The sequence below is a fragment of the Quercus robur genome, chromosome 10, assembly GCF_932294415.1.
Source record: "Quercus robur chromosome 10, dhQueRobu3.1, whole genome shotgun sequence".
Classification (NCBI taxonomy): Eukaryota; Viridiplantae; Streptophyta; class Magnoliopsida; order Fagales; family Fagaceae; genus Quercus; species Quercus robur.
Window position 1 is genome coordinate 11,977,051 of NC_065543.1, and position 15,885 is coordinate 11,992,935.

The 15,885-nt window shown below is 36.1% G+C and overlaps 1 protein-coding gene, 1 long non-coding RNA gene and 1 pseudogene across 6 annotated transcripts in view; 2 read left to right on the top strand and 1 right to left on the bottom strand.

The window, feature by feature from the left end:
* Nucleotides 1-3,621, top strand: LOC126703029 (3-oxo-Delta(4,5)-steroid 5-beta-reductase-like; annotated as a pseudogene).
* LOC126703030 (uncharacterized) overlaps nt 639-15,885 on the bottom strand; it is a 19,219-nt gene continuing 3,972 nt past the window's right edge. For all 4 annotated transcript variants that reach the window (XR_007647919.1, XR_007647920.1, XR_007647918.1 and 1 more), the window contains 2 exons: nt 13,972-15,517; nt 639-730 (listed from right to left, as the gene is read on the bottom strand). This is a non-coding gene — a long non-coding RNA (uncharacterized LOC126703030). The remainder of the gene's footprint in view (nt 731-13,971; nt 15,518-15,885) is intronic.
* The window catches only part of LOC126703027 (3-oxo-Delta(4,5)-steroid 5-beta-reductase-like), a 26,415-nt gene continuing 23,715 nt past the window's right edge, over nt 13,186-15,885 (top strand). The window contains exons 1-2 of one of the 2 annotated variants that reach the window (XM_050401926.1): nt 13,200-14,125; nt 14,311-14,863. In XM_050401926.1, the coding sequence (XP_050257883.1) occupies nt 13,450-14,125; nt 14,311-14,768 (1,134 nt within the window). In that variant the 5' untranslated portion in view covers nt 13,200-13,449 and the 3' untranslated portion in view covers nt 14,769-14,863. Of the gene's footprint in view, nt 14,126-14,310; nt 14,864-15,885 lie in introns of both variants that reach the window. The other variant, XM_050401927.1, reaches the window with a different exon arrangement.

A 15,885-nucleotide genomic window follows, 5' to 3' on the forward strand; every position in this document is an offset into this window, starting at 1 on the left:
CTAGGCTCATTTCATTTTTCTATCATTTTTAGATCAGGTTATAAAAATCTCTCCGATTACTAAAGCCAATTCAGATAGCAACCACATGAAATTTCTCTTTGATTTTTGACGCCACACAAACACCATATAACAACAACAACGCCTTCCACCACTCATATCTTATACCCAATCCAATAGATCAAACTCTCTGTCTCTCTCTCTCTCTCACATGGAGCAAGAGGTCCCTAACACTAACACACCAGTAGCACTGGTTGTGGGAGTGACAGGCATGGCAGGGTTGAGCTTGGCTGAAGCTTTAAAGAGTCCAACAGCCCTTGGTGGTCCCTGGAAAGTCTACGGCTCAGCTCGCCGCGCCAAACCAACATGGTTCCCTTCCTCCACCCTTGACCATTACATAGCTTTTGACGCCTTAAACTTTGATGACACACTCAAACATCTCTCCCCAATAGCCCATGAAATCACCCATGTCTTTTGGATAGCAATCCAAGTACGTGAAAACGAAGAATCTAACATAGTTGCCAACTCTACCATGCTTGAAAATGTTATCAAAGCTCTCAAATCAGCCACACCTTCAAGGCTATGTCATATAACGTTGCAAACTGGCACCAAACATTACATGGGTCAGATTTTTGATCCAGTTCTTGGAGCCCAACTTGTGCATCATGAACCTCCATTTCATGAGGACATGCCTCGACTACCCTACCCTAACTTCTATTATGCTCTAGAAGACCTTTTGGCTTCATACTCACCATCACTCTCATATTCTGTGCACCGTTCTTCTATAATAGTTGGTGCATCCTCAAGGAGCTTCTACAATGCATTGCTGACTCTATGCTATTATCTGTAAATACCAAGGCTTGCCCTTTCGGTATCCAGGTATTTAATTATAATTCTAAATGTTATTAAATTCATTCCGTTCAGGCTTCTTCTTCTTCTTCTTCCCCATCTGTGCTTCGTCTCAGACTCTCTAGTCTCTGCCTCTTCTGTTGTTTTTGGTTTTTAACTTTAGGGTTCGTTTAGTTAAGTTGAAGGAGCGAAAATTTGAGACATAGAAAATTGGTGAAAGAATGAAAAAGTGGAAGGGTAAAAGTAATTTAGGTTTCTATCCTACGTGTTTGGTTGGAGGAGTAGAAAAATAGGATGGTGAAAAATTCTTTTTTTTTTTCTTTTTTTTTTTAAGAAAAGTGAAAGAATAGAAAATTTAGTTTATATAAATTTACTCTTTTACCATTATTACATAATACGTAAGAAATAATGTATCTACTAATCAAATAATATAAAAATTAACACAATAAATATAAATTCATATTATTTTTCTTTGTTATTATATATAATATAATATAATATATACTATATTAATATATATATATATATATATAAACAAAATTTAGTTACAAAATTGATTGTAACCTAAAACTACAAACTTACTCAATAAAATAAATATTACTATAAATTTTGAAAATATAACCGTTGAATTATATATTCTTTACACTCTTAATATACGTGTCAAATTTTATATCAATCAGATATTATTTACTATATGATCTATAAGCTTATATGTTATGCATAATTTTAAATTATAAAAACTTGCATTAAAACAGTTTATTGATGATATAATTATTAATCTTTAATTTTTTAGAAATTTTGTAAATATGGAAGATATAAGAATAAGATATAATTCAATGGTGAATTTATCAAAATTCATCTTCAATAAAAAGATATTGAACAAGCTGTAGTTTAAAACTAAAAAATAAATTATATATTTATATATTTTGCTGGGAGTAAAAAAAAAAAAAAAAAACGCTACAACAACGTTGATATCTATAATTTGAGAGGACATAAGACGTAGAGCCACAATGATGAAGAGGCACAGTGAAGATGGCTAGAAGAAGAAAAAAACAAAGATCAATAGAAAAGAGAGAGAGAGAGAGTTACGACAAGAATGGGGAATGGATTAAAAAAATTAAAAAAATATATTTAAAAAAGAAGAAGAAGGAAATTGTCAAAGACTACAAGACGTAGAGCTGTGAAGAGGCACAGTAAAGAGAATATAAAAACAAAGTGCAGGAGAAAGACAGGTATCAGATCAGCTGCGTGGGACTGGGAAGGGGCTAAATTTGGAGGTGGTATACCATACTTTATATACATGCTTCCTTCCTTTTGTATAGAGATGGACCCACACAGAGAATATAAAATGTAATTTACTATTTGACTCATAAATTCATTTTTATATCTTATTTTAAATTATAAAAATTTGAGTTTAAATAATTGATTAATAACATATTTATTGATCTTTAATCATTTTTAAATTTTGTAATTATGAAAAATATACAAAAATAATGTAATCTAATAGTGAATTTATCAAAATTCACATCTAATTAAAAAATATTGAGATGAAACTTACACTCAACCCATATATATATATATATATATAAAAGTACATATTTATATTTGGTTATTTTTTTTCTTTATCTAAGTGCATATTTATATTTTATAAAAAAAAGTTCATATTTATCCCTAAAAAAATTCATATTTATGTTTTTATATTCTAAAAAAGTGTTTATTGTTATTATTATAATTATTGGGTATATATTTAGGCTTAAGATTTATATGTTAATTGTAATATATAGACTTGTTATTTTAAGATTTTTAATAAATTATGAGTTTTGACCAATAGTATATAAGGAAATATATATATATATATATAAATAAAATAAAATAAAATACCAGTAACCCACAAAATATTGCACCGAAATGGGCCAGTACCGAAATATTTCGTTTCAATAGAAAATCCGAAATGGATTCCAAAATAATATTCATAACTTTCTATTACTCCCCTTAATAAATGGAGCCTAACACGTGATATTTTTAACAACTTAAATGAGATGTAGAGTATAAACAAAGATCAAAATCATGACTTTTTGCTTTAATACCGTGATAAATTTGTGGTATTAGGAGATGGTAAGTTTAATAAATTAATATAATTCTAATAGGTACAAAATACACGTGGGAGAATTTCTGTGACATGTCAGATGCACGCGTGTTAGCGGAGCAACAGATTTGGGCTGTGGTAATGGATAGAGCTAAGAACCAAGCCTTTAATTGCACCAATGGTGATGTTTTTACGTGGAAGTGCTTCTGGAAGGTGTGTTGTGAGATCTTTGATTTAGAGTTTGTGCCATTTGATGAGAATGAAAAGTTTGATTGGGTTGGGATGATGAAGAAGAAGGGAAGGGTGTGGGATGAGATCGTTGAAAAGTATGGGCTCTACAAGACCAACATGGAGGAAATTGTTTGTCTAGAGGCAGTCGATGCGGTTCTGCATTTTGATTTTCCACATGTTTGTAGCATGAACAAGAGTCGCGAGTTTGGTTTTTTTGGGTTTGCCAATACATTGAAGAGTATTGGCATGTGGGTAGGGCGATTAAGAGACATGAAAATAATACCCTAGTTACGAAATCATGATTCCTTTGATGTGTATTGCTTGAGGAATGTAGCAAAGAATGTAAATAAAATAATTTCTTAGATTGATGTTTCACTTAATTTGGTGTAAGATTCTACTATATATTGGTGTATGATCCAGAGGTGAAATGAAATAAATATAGTTATTAGCCTCTTTTATTTTTTTTTAAATTTTTTTTAATTTTTTTTTTCTTCATATAGTCACTACCAAATCAGGATATTTTGTTGCTTCTAGCGTGGTTGAAGAACTTTCTTCATTATTTATATTAGTGTGTAGCTCCGTGCATATATATGACTACAATTATATACAATTATAATTATACTTTTCAAATGATACATGGTATTAACTTACACTTTTTTTAAACCATACATTTCTAATATATGTAATGCATAGTTTCCCATATTATATATATATATATATATATATATATATGATTTAGAATTTAATTAGTTTTAAACTCTTAGGTTTTTACACTCAATAATTCATTTGTCACAAAAGTTAAAAATCTATATGGACACGTGGCAGAAAATTGGACTCTAATTGAAATTCAATTTAGAATCTAATTGGATTTGAACTCTTTGATTTTAACACTCAATAATTCACTTGGCTCAAAATTAAAAATTAAATGAGATATATGGCGCAAAATTGATAATCCAATTAAAATCTAATTGGATTTTCTCTAAGTTTTGACTATATATATATGTTATTATTTTTTTCTTTTTTTCTTTTTTTCTTTTGCTAAATGAACTTTCTTCATCATTAGTTCTTCATTATATTTGAAAAATATGTATGTTGTATAGATTTTTTTGCTTATATGAGCTGCACTTTTTATGATATTGGTTCAGTTGAAAATATATTTTTATGGACAAAGGGAACCTAAGGAATAGCACCTAAGTACTGTACCTAAATCTTGTTTTATTTTTATACTTGTTTACCTTTTCTATTTTACACAAATATTCACAATTAATGTGAAAATTTTCATATTTTAAAGGCGAAAATGCAAAAACTCACATTCTAAATTTCATCACTTTTCATTTCAGTCTTCTTTAGTCTTCTAAATTTCAAACTTCTTCAATTCAATCCTCTGTTAACTCACCACTTATATTTGCCATTAAACTGCTCAAAACGACATTATTTTGACCATAATTTAATAATTTAATTTTATTATTTATTTCTTAATTAAACAATTTTAATAAAATAAAAGAACCAGAAATTAAAATAACCCCCCTCATCCAATTGCAAATTCTATCTCACATGACATCACAGTCAAAAATAACAAAACCGTGAAGGGCATGAGTCCTAAAACGGACAATATCTACACAGTTGGAACGGAATCGTTACATACAATCTCACATGATATCACAGCCGAAGATTAAAGGAATACAATACTACACCATTTTTTCAGAAGCTTCCGGTTACTAGGATCTGCTGAATCCTCTCTCTCTCTATGACTGTCTATTAGTCTTTCCTTCCTTTTTCGTCTTCCTAATCTTTGTGCTTTTCTTTATTTCTCATATTGGACTGGTTCTTGATCTGACCTGCCCCTTTTACTTTTCTCAATCATATCTTTCTTTCAGTTTTACTTTTCTCAATCGTATCTTTCTTTCATTCTTTAATTAAATTCATCATGTTACGAACCTAATGGATAACGATGTTGATTTGAAATTTATAGACTACTCTGGTATGGCCTCAATTATTTTATTATTTGCATTCCATCATTCTTTAATTAAATTCATCATGTTACGAACCTAATGGATAACGATGTTGATTTGAAATTTATAGACTACTCTGATATGGCCTCAATTATTTTATTATTTGCATTCCATAGATAACCTTCACCTTTCATATCATTTATAGACTATTCTGATATAATGGTCTCCTACGTAACACTACCGTTACTTAGTACAACTTTTAGCCAAAGTGACAAAACTACGTTCAGGGTTGGAGGCAGACGTATAAATACTAGATCCCCAACACATTACCTGACCAAATTCAAACGTAAAAAATAAAATATAAATAGTAGTTATTACACTCTATTTTTGTCTAAAAAGTTTTTGCCAGTATTTGATTTTGAGTAACCCATTCATAAAGTCTTTATTATAAAATTTTAACTTATTTTTAATGTATGTTTGTATACTTAGTTATATTAAACTTGTGTGTGTTTGTTTCTATAATAAAATTTTTTTAAAAATGATAATTGTCTCACATTGCATAAAATAGTGCGTTGTGTGTAGTATAATTTGTCCATCCTCCCTTAAAAATTATCATAACTTTTAAATGGAGTTGTTGTGTGCCTTTATATTAAAACATCTTTCCCTCTTCCTTGTGTGTGTATTTGTTTCTTAAAAAAAAAAAAAAATATATATATATATATATATATATGTGGGGCCCAATAATCTATGGGCCCGGCCCGCTTGCTCATGGAGAGTCCACAGGCCCAAGCCGAAGAAGGCCATGGCCCAAGCTCAAAGTAAGAGGCACAAAATGGTCCGGAGATACAGCCGAGGACAGCTTAGTCCTCGGCAGACCCAAAGTCTCATTGATGAAAGTGGTATACGAGCAAACTTTAAAGATCATAAAATATCTCAGGGAAGTTGTCCTTAATACCCTTCACTGATAAGACTCTACACCTAACAGAACCTGATTCTCAGGCTTTATTAACCATCCCCAATAATTCCGGGATTAGATTGACGGGACAAATATCAGTCCTGGAAAAAGTTGACCCTACACGTGGACGAGGGACAGCAAACGTAAGCTAGTATAAAAGAAAAGGTAAACTAATCAGAAGGGGAGCCCCATCTCACTTCCTGGGAAAAACTCCAGGGATGAGAATGCCCGGACAATCTATGTACACCACCATGAAAATCCCACCGCCGGGTAACCGGGGAAAGGCATTAGTGCTCCTCGGACAGGATCCGAGGAGTCCAATCCTTCAGGTTATGAAGTTGTTGGGCTTGGATATCCAGACTGAAGCCCTCTCTCACCTGAGTTCCCCTAAGATCCGGCCTGGACCAACGCCCCGTGACCAAAACGATAGCCTTTTAAGCCCACTCTCTACAAATCGTATTGTGGGGGGATCTTTCATGTACGAGCCCAACACCATTATTGGCCCGTCTAAAAATCGTGTCCCTACAATTGGTGCCGTCTGTGGGAAGGCTTGCGCGTTGGCGCAGGTGGCGTTTGAGTCAACTCTCTAGCAAACAGAGATTCGCGGGGTTTCCTCCATCTCCGGCGACTTGCAGTTTGTTGCTCCGACATAAACTTCTGCTAGGGGCTACGTCCTGCAGTGCCAACGGCGCGGGCAGCTCTAAGGGCTTCCGGCCTCAAGCCAACTCTCCCCGCCAGGGTCTAGGGGCTGACCTTCGAAAAAAAAAAAAAAAAAAACAAATAAACTCAAAAGAAAAAATTATAAGTTTTGGACAGAACCAAGGTCTTGCATGGTCCTTGGACTCAAGCCTATGGGGAAACCAAGTACTCAAGAGAAAAAATTATAAGTTTTGGACAGAACCAAGGTCTTGCATGGTCCTCGGACTCAAGCCTATGGGGAAACCAAGTACTCAAGAGAAAAAATCACAAGTTTTGGACAGAACCAAGGTCTTGCATGGTCCTCGGACTCAAGCCTATGGGGAAACCAAGTACTCAAGAGAAAAAATCACAAGTTTTGGACAGAACCAAGGCCTTGCATGGTCCTCGGACTCAAGCCTATGGGGAAACCAAGTACTCAAAAGAAAAAATTACAAGTGTTGGACAGAACCAAGGCCTTGCATGGTCCTCGGACTCAAGCCTATGGGGAAACCAAGTACTCAAGAGAAAAAATTACAAGTGTTGGACAGAACCAAGGCCTTGCATGGTCCTCGGACTCAAGCCTATGGGGAAACCAAATACACAAAAGAAAAAACATAAGTTTTGGACAGAACCAAGGCCTTGCATGGTCCTCGGACTCAAGTCTATGGGGAAACCAAATACACAAAAGAAAAAACATAAGTTTTGGACAGAACCAAGGCCTTGCATAGTCCTCGGACTCAAGCCTATGGGGAAACCAAATACACAAAAGAAAAAACATAAGTTTTGGACAGAACCAAGGCCTTGCATGGTCCTCGGACTCAAGCCTATGGGGACACCAAGTACACAAGCACAATCAGAGTTCCCTACTTCCCAGTCGATTGCTCGGATGAATTATTTAAATATTATCAGTCTTGGACGGTATTCACGCGCTTATCACAGAATATTCAACTGTTACCCCGGTTAGTTTCCTAAGTTTGATTTACTATGAATTGTCGATATAATGCCTGGTAGTATTGGTAAATTAGTGTTAGATAGATTATGTTTCAAGGTATCTTGCTCTAAATCTTCTTGAAGAAACACACACATGGAGCACACCCATTCACAAAGTAGTGTTGCCAAAAGATCAGTACTCAAAACATGTAAATAAATTTCTATTTTTACTAAAACAAAGAAATAGTACAGCGTACAATGAAAAGCTGGAATCAGCTTATGCCAGAGCTCATTACATAATCGAGTAGGAAGATACAAAAAAAATATATATAAAATAAAGCCGAGGAGCAGTACAGACGAGAGGTTGGCTACTAAAACTAACCACATAATCAAAAGGAAAGATACAAGAAAATAAAACAAAGCCGAGGAGGTGGCACAGAAGAGAGGTTGGCTACTGCTTCAAAACCTCGTTCTTCCTCAGTGCTTTTACATGCCCATAACTCAGGCAGCAAAAGAACCCAGCCTGGGGCCTGTAACCTCGAAGAAAAAGTGCAGAGAGAACCCAACTTGAGCCTGACACCGCTGAAGGAAAGGTGCAGGGAGCTGGAAGTTGAGGGGCTTTCTCTAAATATCTGCCTGCCACAAGGCAGAGGCGCTGATGGCGGAGAATTTTTCTTCTGACACACCAAAATTCTGGCATGAACAGAACCTGCTTCGGATTTTGACTAAAAGAGGGAGAGACACCCTTTCCCCCCGATCGAAATGGAGTATTCTCTTGAACTTATACTTCCTGTGCCCATACCTCACTATTTTGAGTCTTAGAAGGGCACGGCGCTTCCGTGGCGGAGAGAGTTCCTTCTTCCCAACCCTCGCCTCAAACATGTTATGCTAAGGGAGGGCAGCACTGAGTATAGGAGCTGTGATTTGGGAGGGAGCTGAAGGAGTTGTGTGTAAGGAAAGCAACTATCTCTCCCATTTATTTAAGGGAATAAGGTGGTGGCAGTTGATTCACGCAGCATCCCAAGGGACGCTACAGACAAAATGGTTCTGGCTCAACTTCCAACGTCAACTGCAACCACAAGATTAAAGAAGCCTCGTAAAGGCGCACCTCGAACATTGGGTCGTCAGAGAGTACCGCGTGGCCAAAGGCTGTAGAGATACCTCTTAATTCGTGGGCTTAGTGACTTCGCGGCCCAGGCCCGCTCTGCATGAGGGTCCAGGGACTGTGGCCCACGCCAAGAAATAGCCGTTGCCGAGGACAACCCCTGCTCGGCGCCTCGTGAAATACCTGAAGAAAGGGAGAATCTGAACTCAAAAAGTTTTGGACAGAACCTAGGACTTGCATGGTCCTCGGACTCAAGCCTATGGGGAAACCAAGTACACAAAAAAAATAATAAATAATATTAATAAGTTTTGGACAGAACCTAGGACTTGCATGGTCCTCGGACTCAAGCCTATGGGGAAACCAAGTACACAAAAAAAATAATAAATAATAATAATAAGTTTTGGACAGAACCAAGGACTTGCATGGTCCTCGGACTCGAGCCTATGGGGAAACCAAATACTGAGAAAAACATAAATTTTGGACAGAACCTAGGACTTGCATGGTCCTCGGACTCAAGCCTATGGGGAAACCAAGTACACAAAAAAATAATAATAATAAGTTTTGGACAGAACCTAGAACTTGCCTGGTCCTCGGACTCAAGCCTATGGGGAAACCAACTACTCGGATGGGGAAGGTTCTCGGCTCAAATACTGTAAAATGTTAAGGCCAGTGTGTTAAGAAGATGGCGAAATGACCCAATATTCATTAGCTTAAGGAAACTGTTCATTTGGCGGGTGACATGTCCTCGGATAGTTACTTCCTATACCGTATCGAGCACTTAGTCCTCATCTCGGCTAATTTTAAGGTGAGTTTCGTCCCTCACTGGTCGGCATTGCTATGTCGAATAATTTTATTAAAGTTATGATGACATCTTTTTATTAGCAAATATTTTAGCCTTAGTTGTCATTGATTCCAATGCTATATTATTGTGCCGAACAGCGCTTGTAAACTTGTAAAAACATAGAAACAGAATATGCAAAGTAGAATAATAACAATTTTTATTAATATGAAAAATTATTACAACGTACAAAGAAGGGCTTAAACAAGCCTATACAAAAGGAGAACTGCCGAAGTAACAATAATATCCGCAATACAGATAAGTGAACAGTCAGGTGTTTTCTTTCTTTTAACTCGTCTTCAAAGTCTCTCCAATCTCTGCCTCAGTACTGCTCATATCAGGAGAAGAACCTTCTTTAGAAAAAGATGAAGGAGAAGGAAGAAGAATTGGAACACATGGAAGCACTTCAGCAAGCTCTTGTCATCGAAGAGCGCAAAGGAAGAAGAAGATGGAGGAGATGAATGAAGAAGATGGAGGACATGAGTAGGAAGGAGGAGAAGAAGAGAGAAGAGATGAAAAGAAAGAGAAAGGAGCAAAAGAGGGAGAAGGAAAAGCACCAGAATGGATCTGGTGGTGGATAGAAGAAGAAAGAGAGGCAAAGGGGGGCGCCAGTGAACGAAGAGAGGAAGAAGCAGGGGCACTTAGTCCCTGCCCCAGTCCTGACTCCTAACACGCTGGCGCCATGTTAGATATGCTCATGACAGAGCGGATGGTGGTGATGATGGATGTCTTTGACTCGGTCACGCCGAAAGTGAGATGTGACGAGTCCCTGCTTCGGATTTTGGCTAAAAGGAAGGGGAGACAAATCTTGAGTCTCCGCCATCCTTGCCCTGACCGAGCCATCTCGAGCTTTATTAGGACATGGTGTTTTTGGGAATGAAAGGGTTTATTCATGGCTGACTACTGTGGTGAACCTTTTATCGGATAAGGTACAACCAGAGGGAAGGAGTGGACTCTGGGAGGAATATGAAGGATTCAAGTATGATAAAATCAGTTTTTGTCTTCTCTCTTTATATAGGGGAAGAAGACAAGGGTACATAACACGTTCGGATCCCCAGGGAAATCTACAATTAAGAATACGCCGTTTCGTTCTCCCACACCATCAATAGCCGTTAGATCTGGGAGGTTTCGTAAAGGGAAGACATTAAAGATGCGCCTTGGATACCCAAACGGCATAAGGGCAACATGCGCAAATTCAGGGGAACGGCTCGTAGACCGGTACATTCTCTAGGTTGTTGAAGGGTCGCCAACGTCATTCAAGGGCTGAAATAAATGAACCATAAAAAAGGCTCGGTGTTACCAAAACCCACCTTTTCAACCAAGATGTTGGACAGCAGGGTTTTGAGGGGCTATTGTGGGGCCCAATAATCTGTGGGGCCCAATAATCTATGGACCCGACCCGCTTGCTCATGGAGAGTCCACAGGCCCAAGCCGAAGAAGGTCATAGCCCAAGCTCAAAGTAAGAGGCACAAAATGGTCCGGAGATACAGCCGAGGACAGCTTAGTCCTCGGCAGACCCAAAGTCTCATTGATGAAAGCGGTATACGAGCAAACTTTAAAGATCAGAAAATATCTCAGGGAAGTTGTCCTTAATACCTTTCACTGATAAGACTCTACACCTAACAGAACCTGATTCTCAGGCTTTATTAACCATCCCCAATAATTCCGGGATTAGATTGACTGGACAAATATCAGTCCTGGAAAAAGTTGACCCTACACGTGGACGAGGGACAGCAAACGTAAGTTAGTATAAAAGAAAAGGTAAACTAATCAGAAGGGGAGCCCCATCTCACTTCCTGGGAAAAACTCCAGGGATGAGAATGCCCGGACAATCTATGTACACCACCATGAAAATCCCACCGCCGGGTAACCGGGGAAAGGCATTAGTGCTCCTCGGACAGGATCCGAGGAGTCCAATCCTTCAGGTTATGAAGTTATTGAGCTTGGATATCCAGACTGAAGCCCTTTCTCAGCTGAGTTCCCCTAAGATCCGGCCTGGACCAACGCCCCGTGACCAAAACGATAGCCTTTTAAGCCCACTCTCTACAAATCGTATTGTGGGGGGATCTTTCATGTACGAGCCCAACACCATTATTGGCCCGTCCAGAAATCGTGTCCCTACAATATATATATTAAACTTTGTATATTATAGATTAAAATACTAATAGTATTTTATTAAAAAATATTAATGCATTACTCACCAACTTGACAACCAATTTTCAAATATAAATGTTTTCAATGTCAGATCTAATATTAAATAATTTTTTTTTGTAATTTCATTATAGATTTTCTTCATAATTAATTACTTTTTACTTTACCTAACCTGTTATATTTTATTTCTAAAGTTGTATCATGAGTTTGATTTAATTTTTCTCTTTTGACTTTTTAACTTATTTGCTTATGTATAGGTTTTTAGAAGCCTTAATTTTTTTTTTTTTTTTTATAAGTGCAAATATAATTTTGCCAACTTTCAATAAACAAAAAATTAATCCAAAAGCACAATAAGTTATAGGTGTTCAAGTTTATTTCATGTTTCATATATAACATGTATACACTTTTATGGAATTATTAAACTTATAAACTATTATAATTTATCAGACCGTAAAATTAATAATTTATATAAAATTCAGTTCTTTTTTCATTTTTTTTTCCTTTTATTTGTATTGAAAGAAATACAGAAAAAAGGGTTAATCAGTGTATTAAAGATTTTTTTGTGAAAACAATATGGCTCATTCTAGGCTAATTAACCTAATGTGTCAAAGACTGGGTAAGGTCCTATAGGAATAATAACACGTTATGGTCCAAGAAGTTTATGGCCCAAACTCAATATTAATCGAACGCAATTGGGTCAAACTGGAACCCGACTAATCCAAATTGAGGTCTAGATTTTTTTTTTTTTTTTTTTTTGGAGGTCTAGTTGGGGGGCAAGTAGTTCCCAAAAAGTTTGAATATTATATATATATAAATATATATATATATATATATATATATATATATATATAAAATAAAAAAACCTAATTTAAGAGAAAATCAAATCTCCTTTTAATTACAGCCCTGAAATATCAATTAATCAAAAACCGTTGATCTCCCCCACACAATTAAATGTTCAGAGCCTAAAATTGGGTACTTTTTTTTTTAGTACAACTAGTTTTGATTTTGAGCATTTTGGCACTTTTTTTTGTTCAACAAATCATATAAAAACATACGAATAAAAAAATGCTCTATAACGAGGGTTTTATATTAATTTTACATAGAATGAACGAATAAAAAAATACTCTATAACGAGGGTTTTATATTCATTTTACATAGAATGAGTGAATGACTTTCTATTTTAGATAAATTTATGTAAATTTCGATTACTTTTAGTCAGTTAATAGTGAATATTACAGCGCATCCTATTCTTACATGAATATTGGAATGTAATCATATATTATTTCCTAAAATTACACGTTCAAATTTAGAGATAAAACTAAAGTCTATGAAAATGATATAAGGGTCTACCTAACATTGCTCTTCCTTAGCAGTGAGAGAGGTCCCACCAATGCCGGTCAATATATAGCAACTCCTTCGTCCTTCCACTTGTTCAAATCTCCAAACCAAACCAACTTGCCGACTTACTATGCTCATTTCATTTTTCTATCATTTTTAGATCAGGTTATAAAAATCTCTCTGATTACTAAAGGCAATTCAGATAGCAACCATATGAAATTTCTCTTTGATTTTTGACGCCACCAAACACCATATAACAACAACAACGCCTTCCACCACTCATATCTTATACCCAATCCAATAGATCAAACTCTCTCTCTCCCTCTCTCTCTCTCTCTCATGGAGCAAGAGGTCCCTAACACTAACACACCAGTAGCACTGGTTGTGGGAGTGACAGGCATGGTAGGGTTGAGCTTGGCTGAAGCTCTAAAGAGTCCAACAGCCCTTGGTGGTCCATGGAAAGTCTACGGCTCAGCTCGCCGCCCCAAGCCGACATGGTTCCCTTCCTCCACCCTTGACCATTACATAACTTTTGACGCCTTAAACTTTGATGACACACTCAAACATCTCGCCCCAATAGCCCATGAAATTACCCATGTCTTTTGGGTAGCAATCCAAGTACGTGAAAATGAAGAATCTAACGTAGCTGCCAACTCTACCATGCTTGAAAATGTTATTAAAGTTCTCAAATCAGCCACAACTTCACGGCTATGTCATATAACATTGCAAACCGGAACCAAACATTACATGGGTCCGATCTTTGATCCAGTTCTTGGAACCCAACTTGTGCATCATGAACCTCCATTTCATGAGGACATGCCTCGACTACCCTACCCTAACTTCTATTATGCCTTAGAAGACCTTTTGGCTTCATACTCACCATCACTCTCATATTCTGTGCACCGTTCTTCTAGAATAGTTGGTGCATCCTCAAGGAGCTTCTACAATGTATTGCTGACTCTATGCGTGTATGCTACTATCTGTAAATACCAAGGCTTGCCCTTTCGGTATCCAGGTATTTAATTATAATTCTAATACTCTCCCTTAATAAATAGAGCACAGCACATGAGATTTTTAACAATTTAAATGAGATGCAAAATATAAATAGAGATCAAACTCATGACTTTTTGATTTAATATCATGATAAATTTGTGGTATTAGGAAATGATGAATTTAATCACTTAATAAAAATTCTAACAGGTACAAAATACACATGGGAGAATTTCTGCGACATGTCAGATGCACGTGTGTTAGCGGAGCAACAAATTTGGGCTGCGGTAACGGAAAGAGCCAAGAACCAAGCCTTTAATTGCACCAATGGTGATGTTTATACGTGGAAGAGCTTATGGAAGGTGTGTTGTGAGGTCTTTGATGTTGAGTTTGTGCCATTTGATGAGAATGAAAAGTTTGATTGGGTTGGGATGATGAAGAAGAAGGGAAGGGTGTGGGATGAGATCGTTGAAAAGTATGGGCTCTATAAGACCAACATGGAGGAAATTGTTTGTCCAGAGGCATGCAATTTAGCTTTGCATTTTGATTTTCAACATGTTTGTAGCATGAACAAGAGTCGTGAGTTTGGATTTTTTGGGTATGCCAATACATTGAAGAGTATTGGCATGTGGGTGGGACGATTAAGAGACATGAAAATAATACCCTAGTTACGAAATCATGATTGCAAAGAATGTAATAAAATAATTTCTTAGATTGAAGTTTCACTTGGTGTAAGATTCTACTATTGTTGTATTATTTAGAGGTGCAATGAAATACATAGTTATCTGTTTTTTATTTTTTGCTGAATAAAATAAAGCTAGCTTTTTTTTTCATATAGTTACAACGGGATCAGGATACTTTGTTGCACTTTGTTGCTTCCGGTGTCTGTGAAGAACTTTCTTCATTATATATACTAACATTTAACCCGCACAATGTGCGGGAACATTTAACATATTTAAAATACCATCAATTTAACATAACAATACAATAAAATTCATTGAAATTCATTTGGGTAATGCAGTGCGTCCATCATTTGTTCTACTTGTAAGTATACTTTTTACACTCTTGACCGTATATTGGGTGAAAATATTAAAGCCTATAAACATGTTCCCATCTTTTTCTGAAGTTCCAAAAGCTTCTAACAATATTTAAGGCACTCAGCATGATGTACAACAGTTAATATTTTTAATAAAGGCTTGCTAATGTCAATCACTTCAAAAAACAAAAATGACAATTGTGTAATATAGAGTCAGGTTCAATAGCAATGCCAAAAGTTCAAAATTCCCCAATAGCAGAAAATTAAGTCTAAGATCTCTTTAACCAAAAAACAATTTAGTTAGATTAGCCATATTCTGTCCATGATGCACTGAAGTGCCAGCTCTATTTCACTCGGATGAATTGAAACATCACCATTCACCTGCAAAAACTATAGCACATATGAACCCCCACAAATGTAGTCCATCTTGAACGTGCCAACTCCAAAGGTATACACAATAGGAACAAACTGGATTCTTTGGTGTGGTAAAAGGTCATTGTTGTCCTACTCGAGGAAATAGCATAATGAAGACCTAATACAACCTTTGAAAAGATAGAAACTAATACAACCTTTTGAGCCCCACGTTCCAAAAAATTCTTTCAATAGTAGAAGTGCACCTATATTCATAATCCATTCAAACTATTTCTATTGATCTATAACAATCACGAAAACTAAGGAGAGCATATTCAATAATATTAAAAGGTAAAATTCCAACATATAGATACAAAGAAACAATATTTTAATTTCTA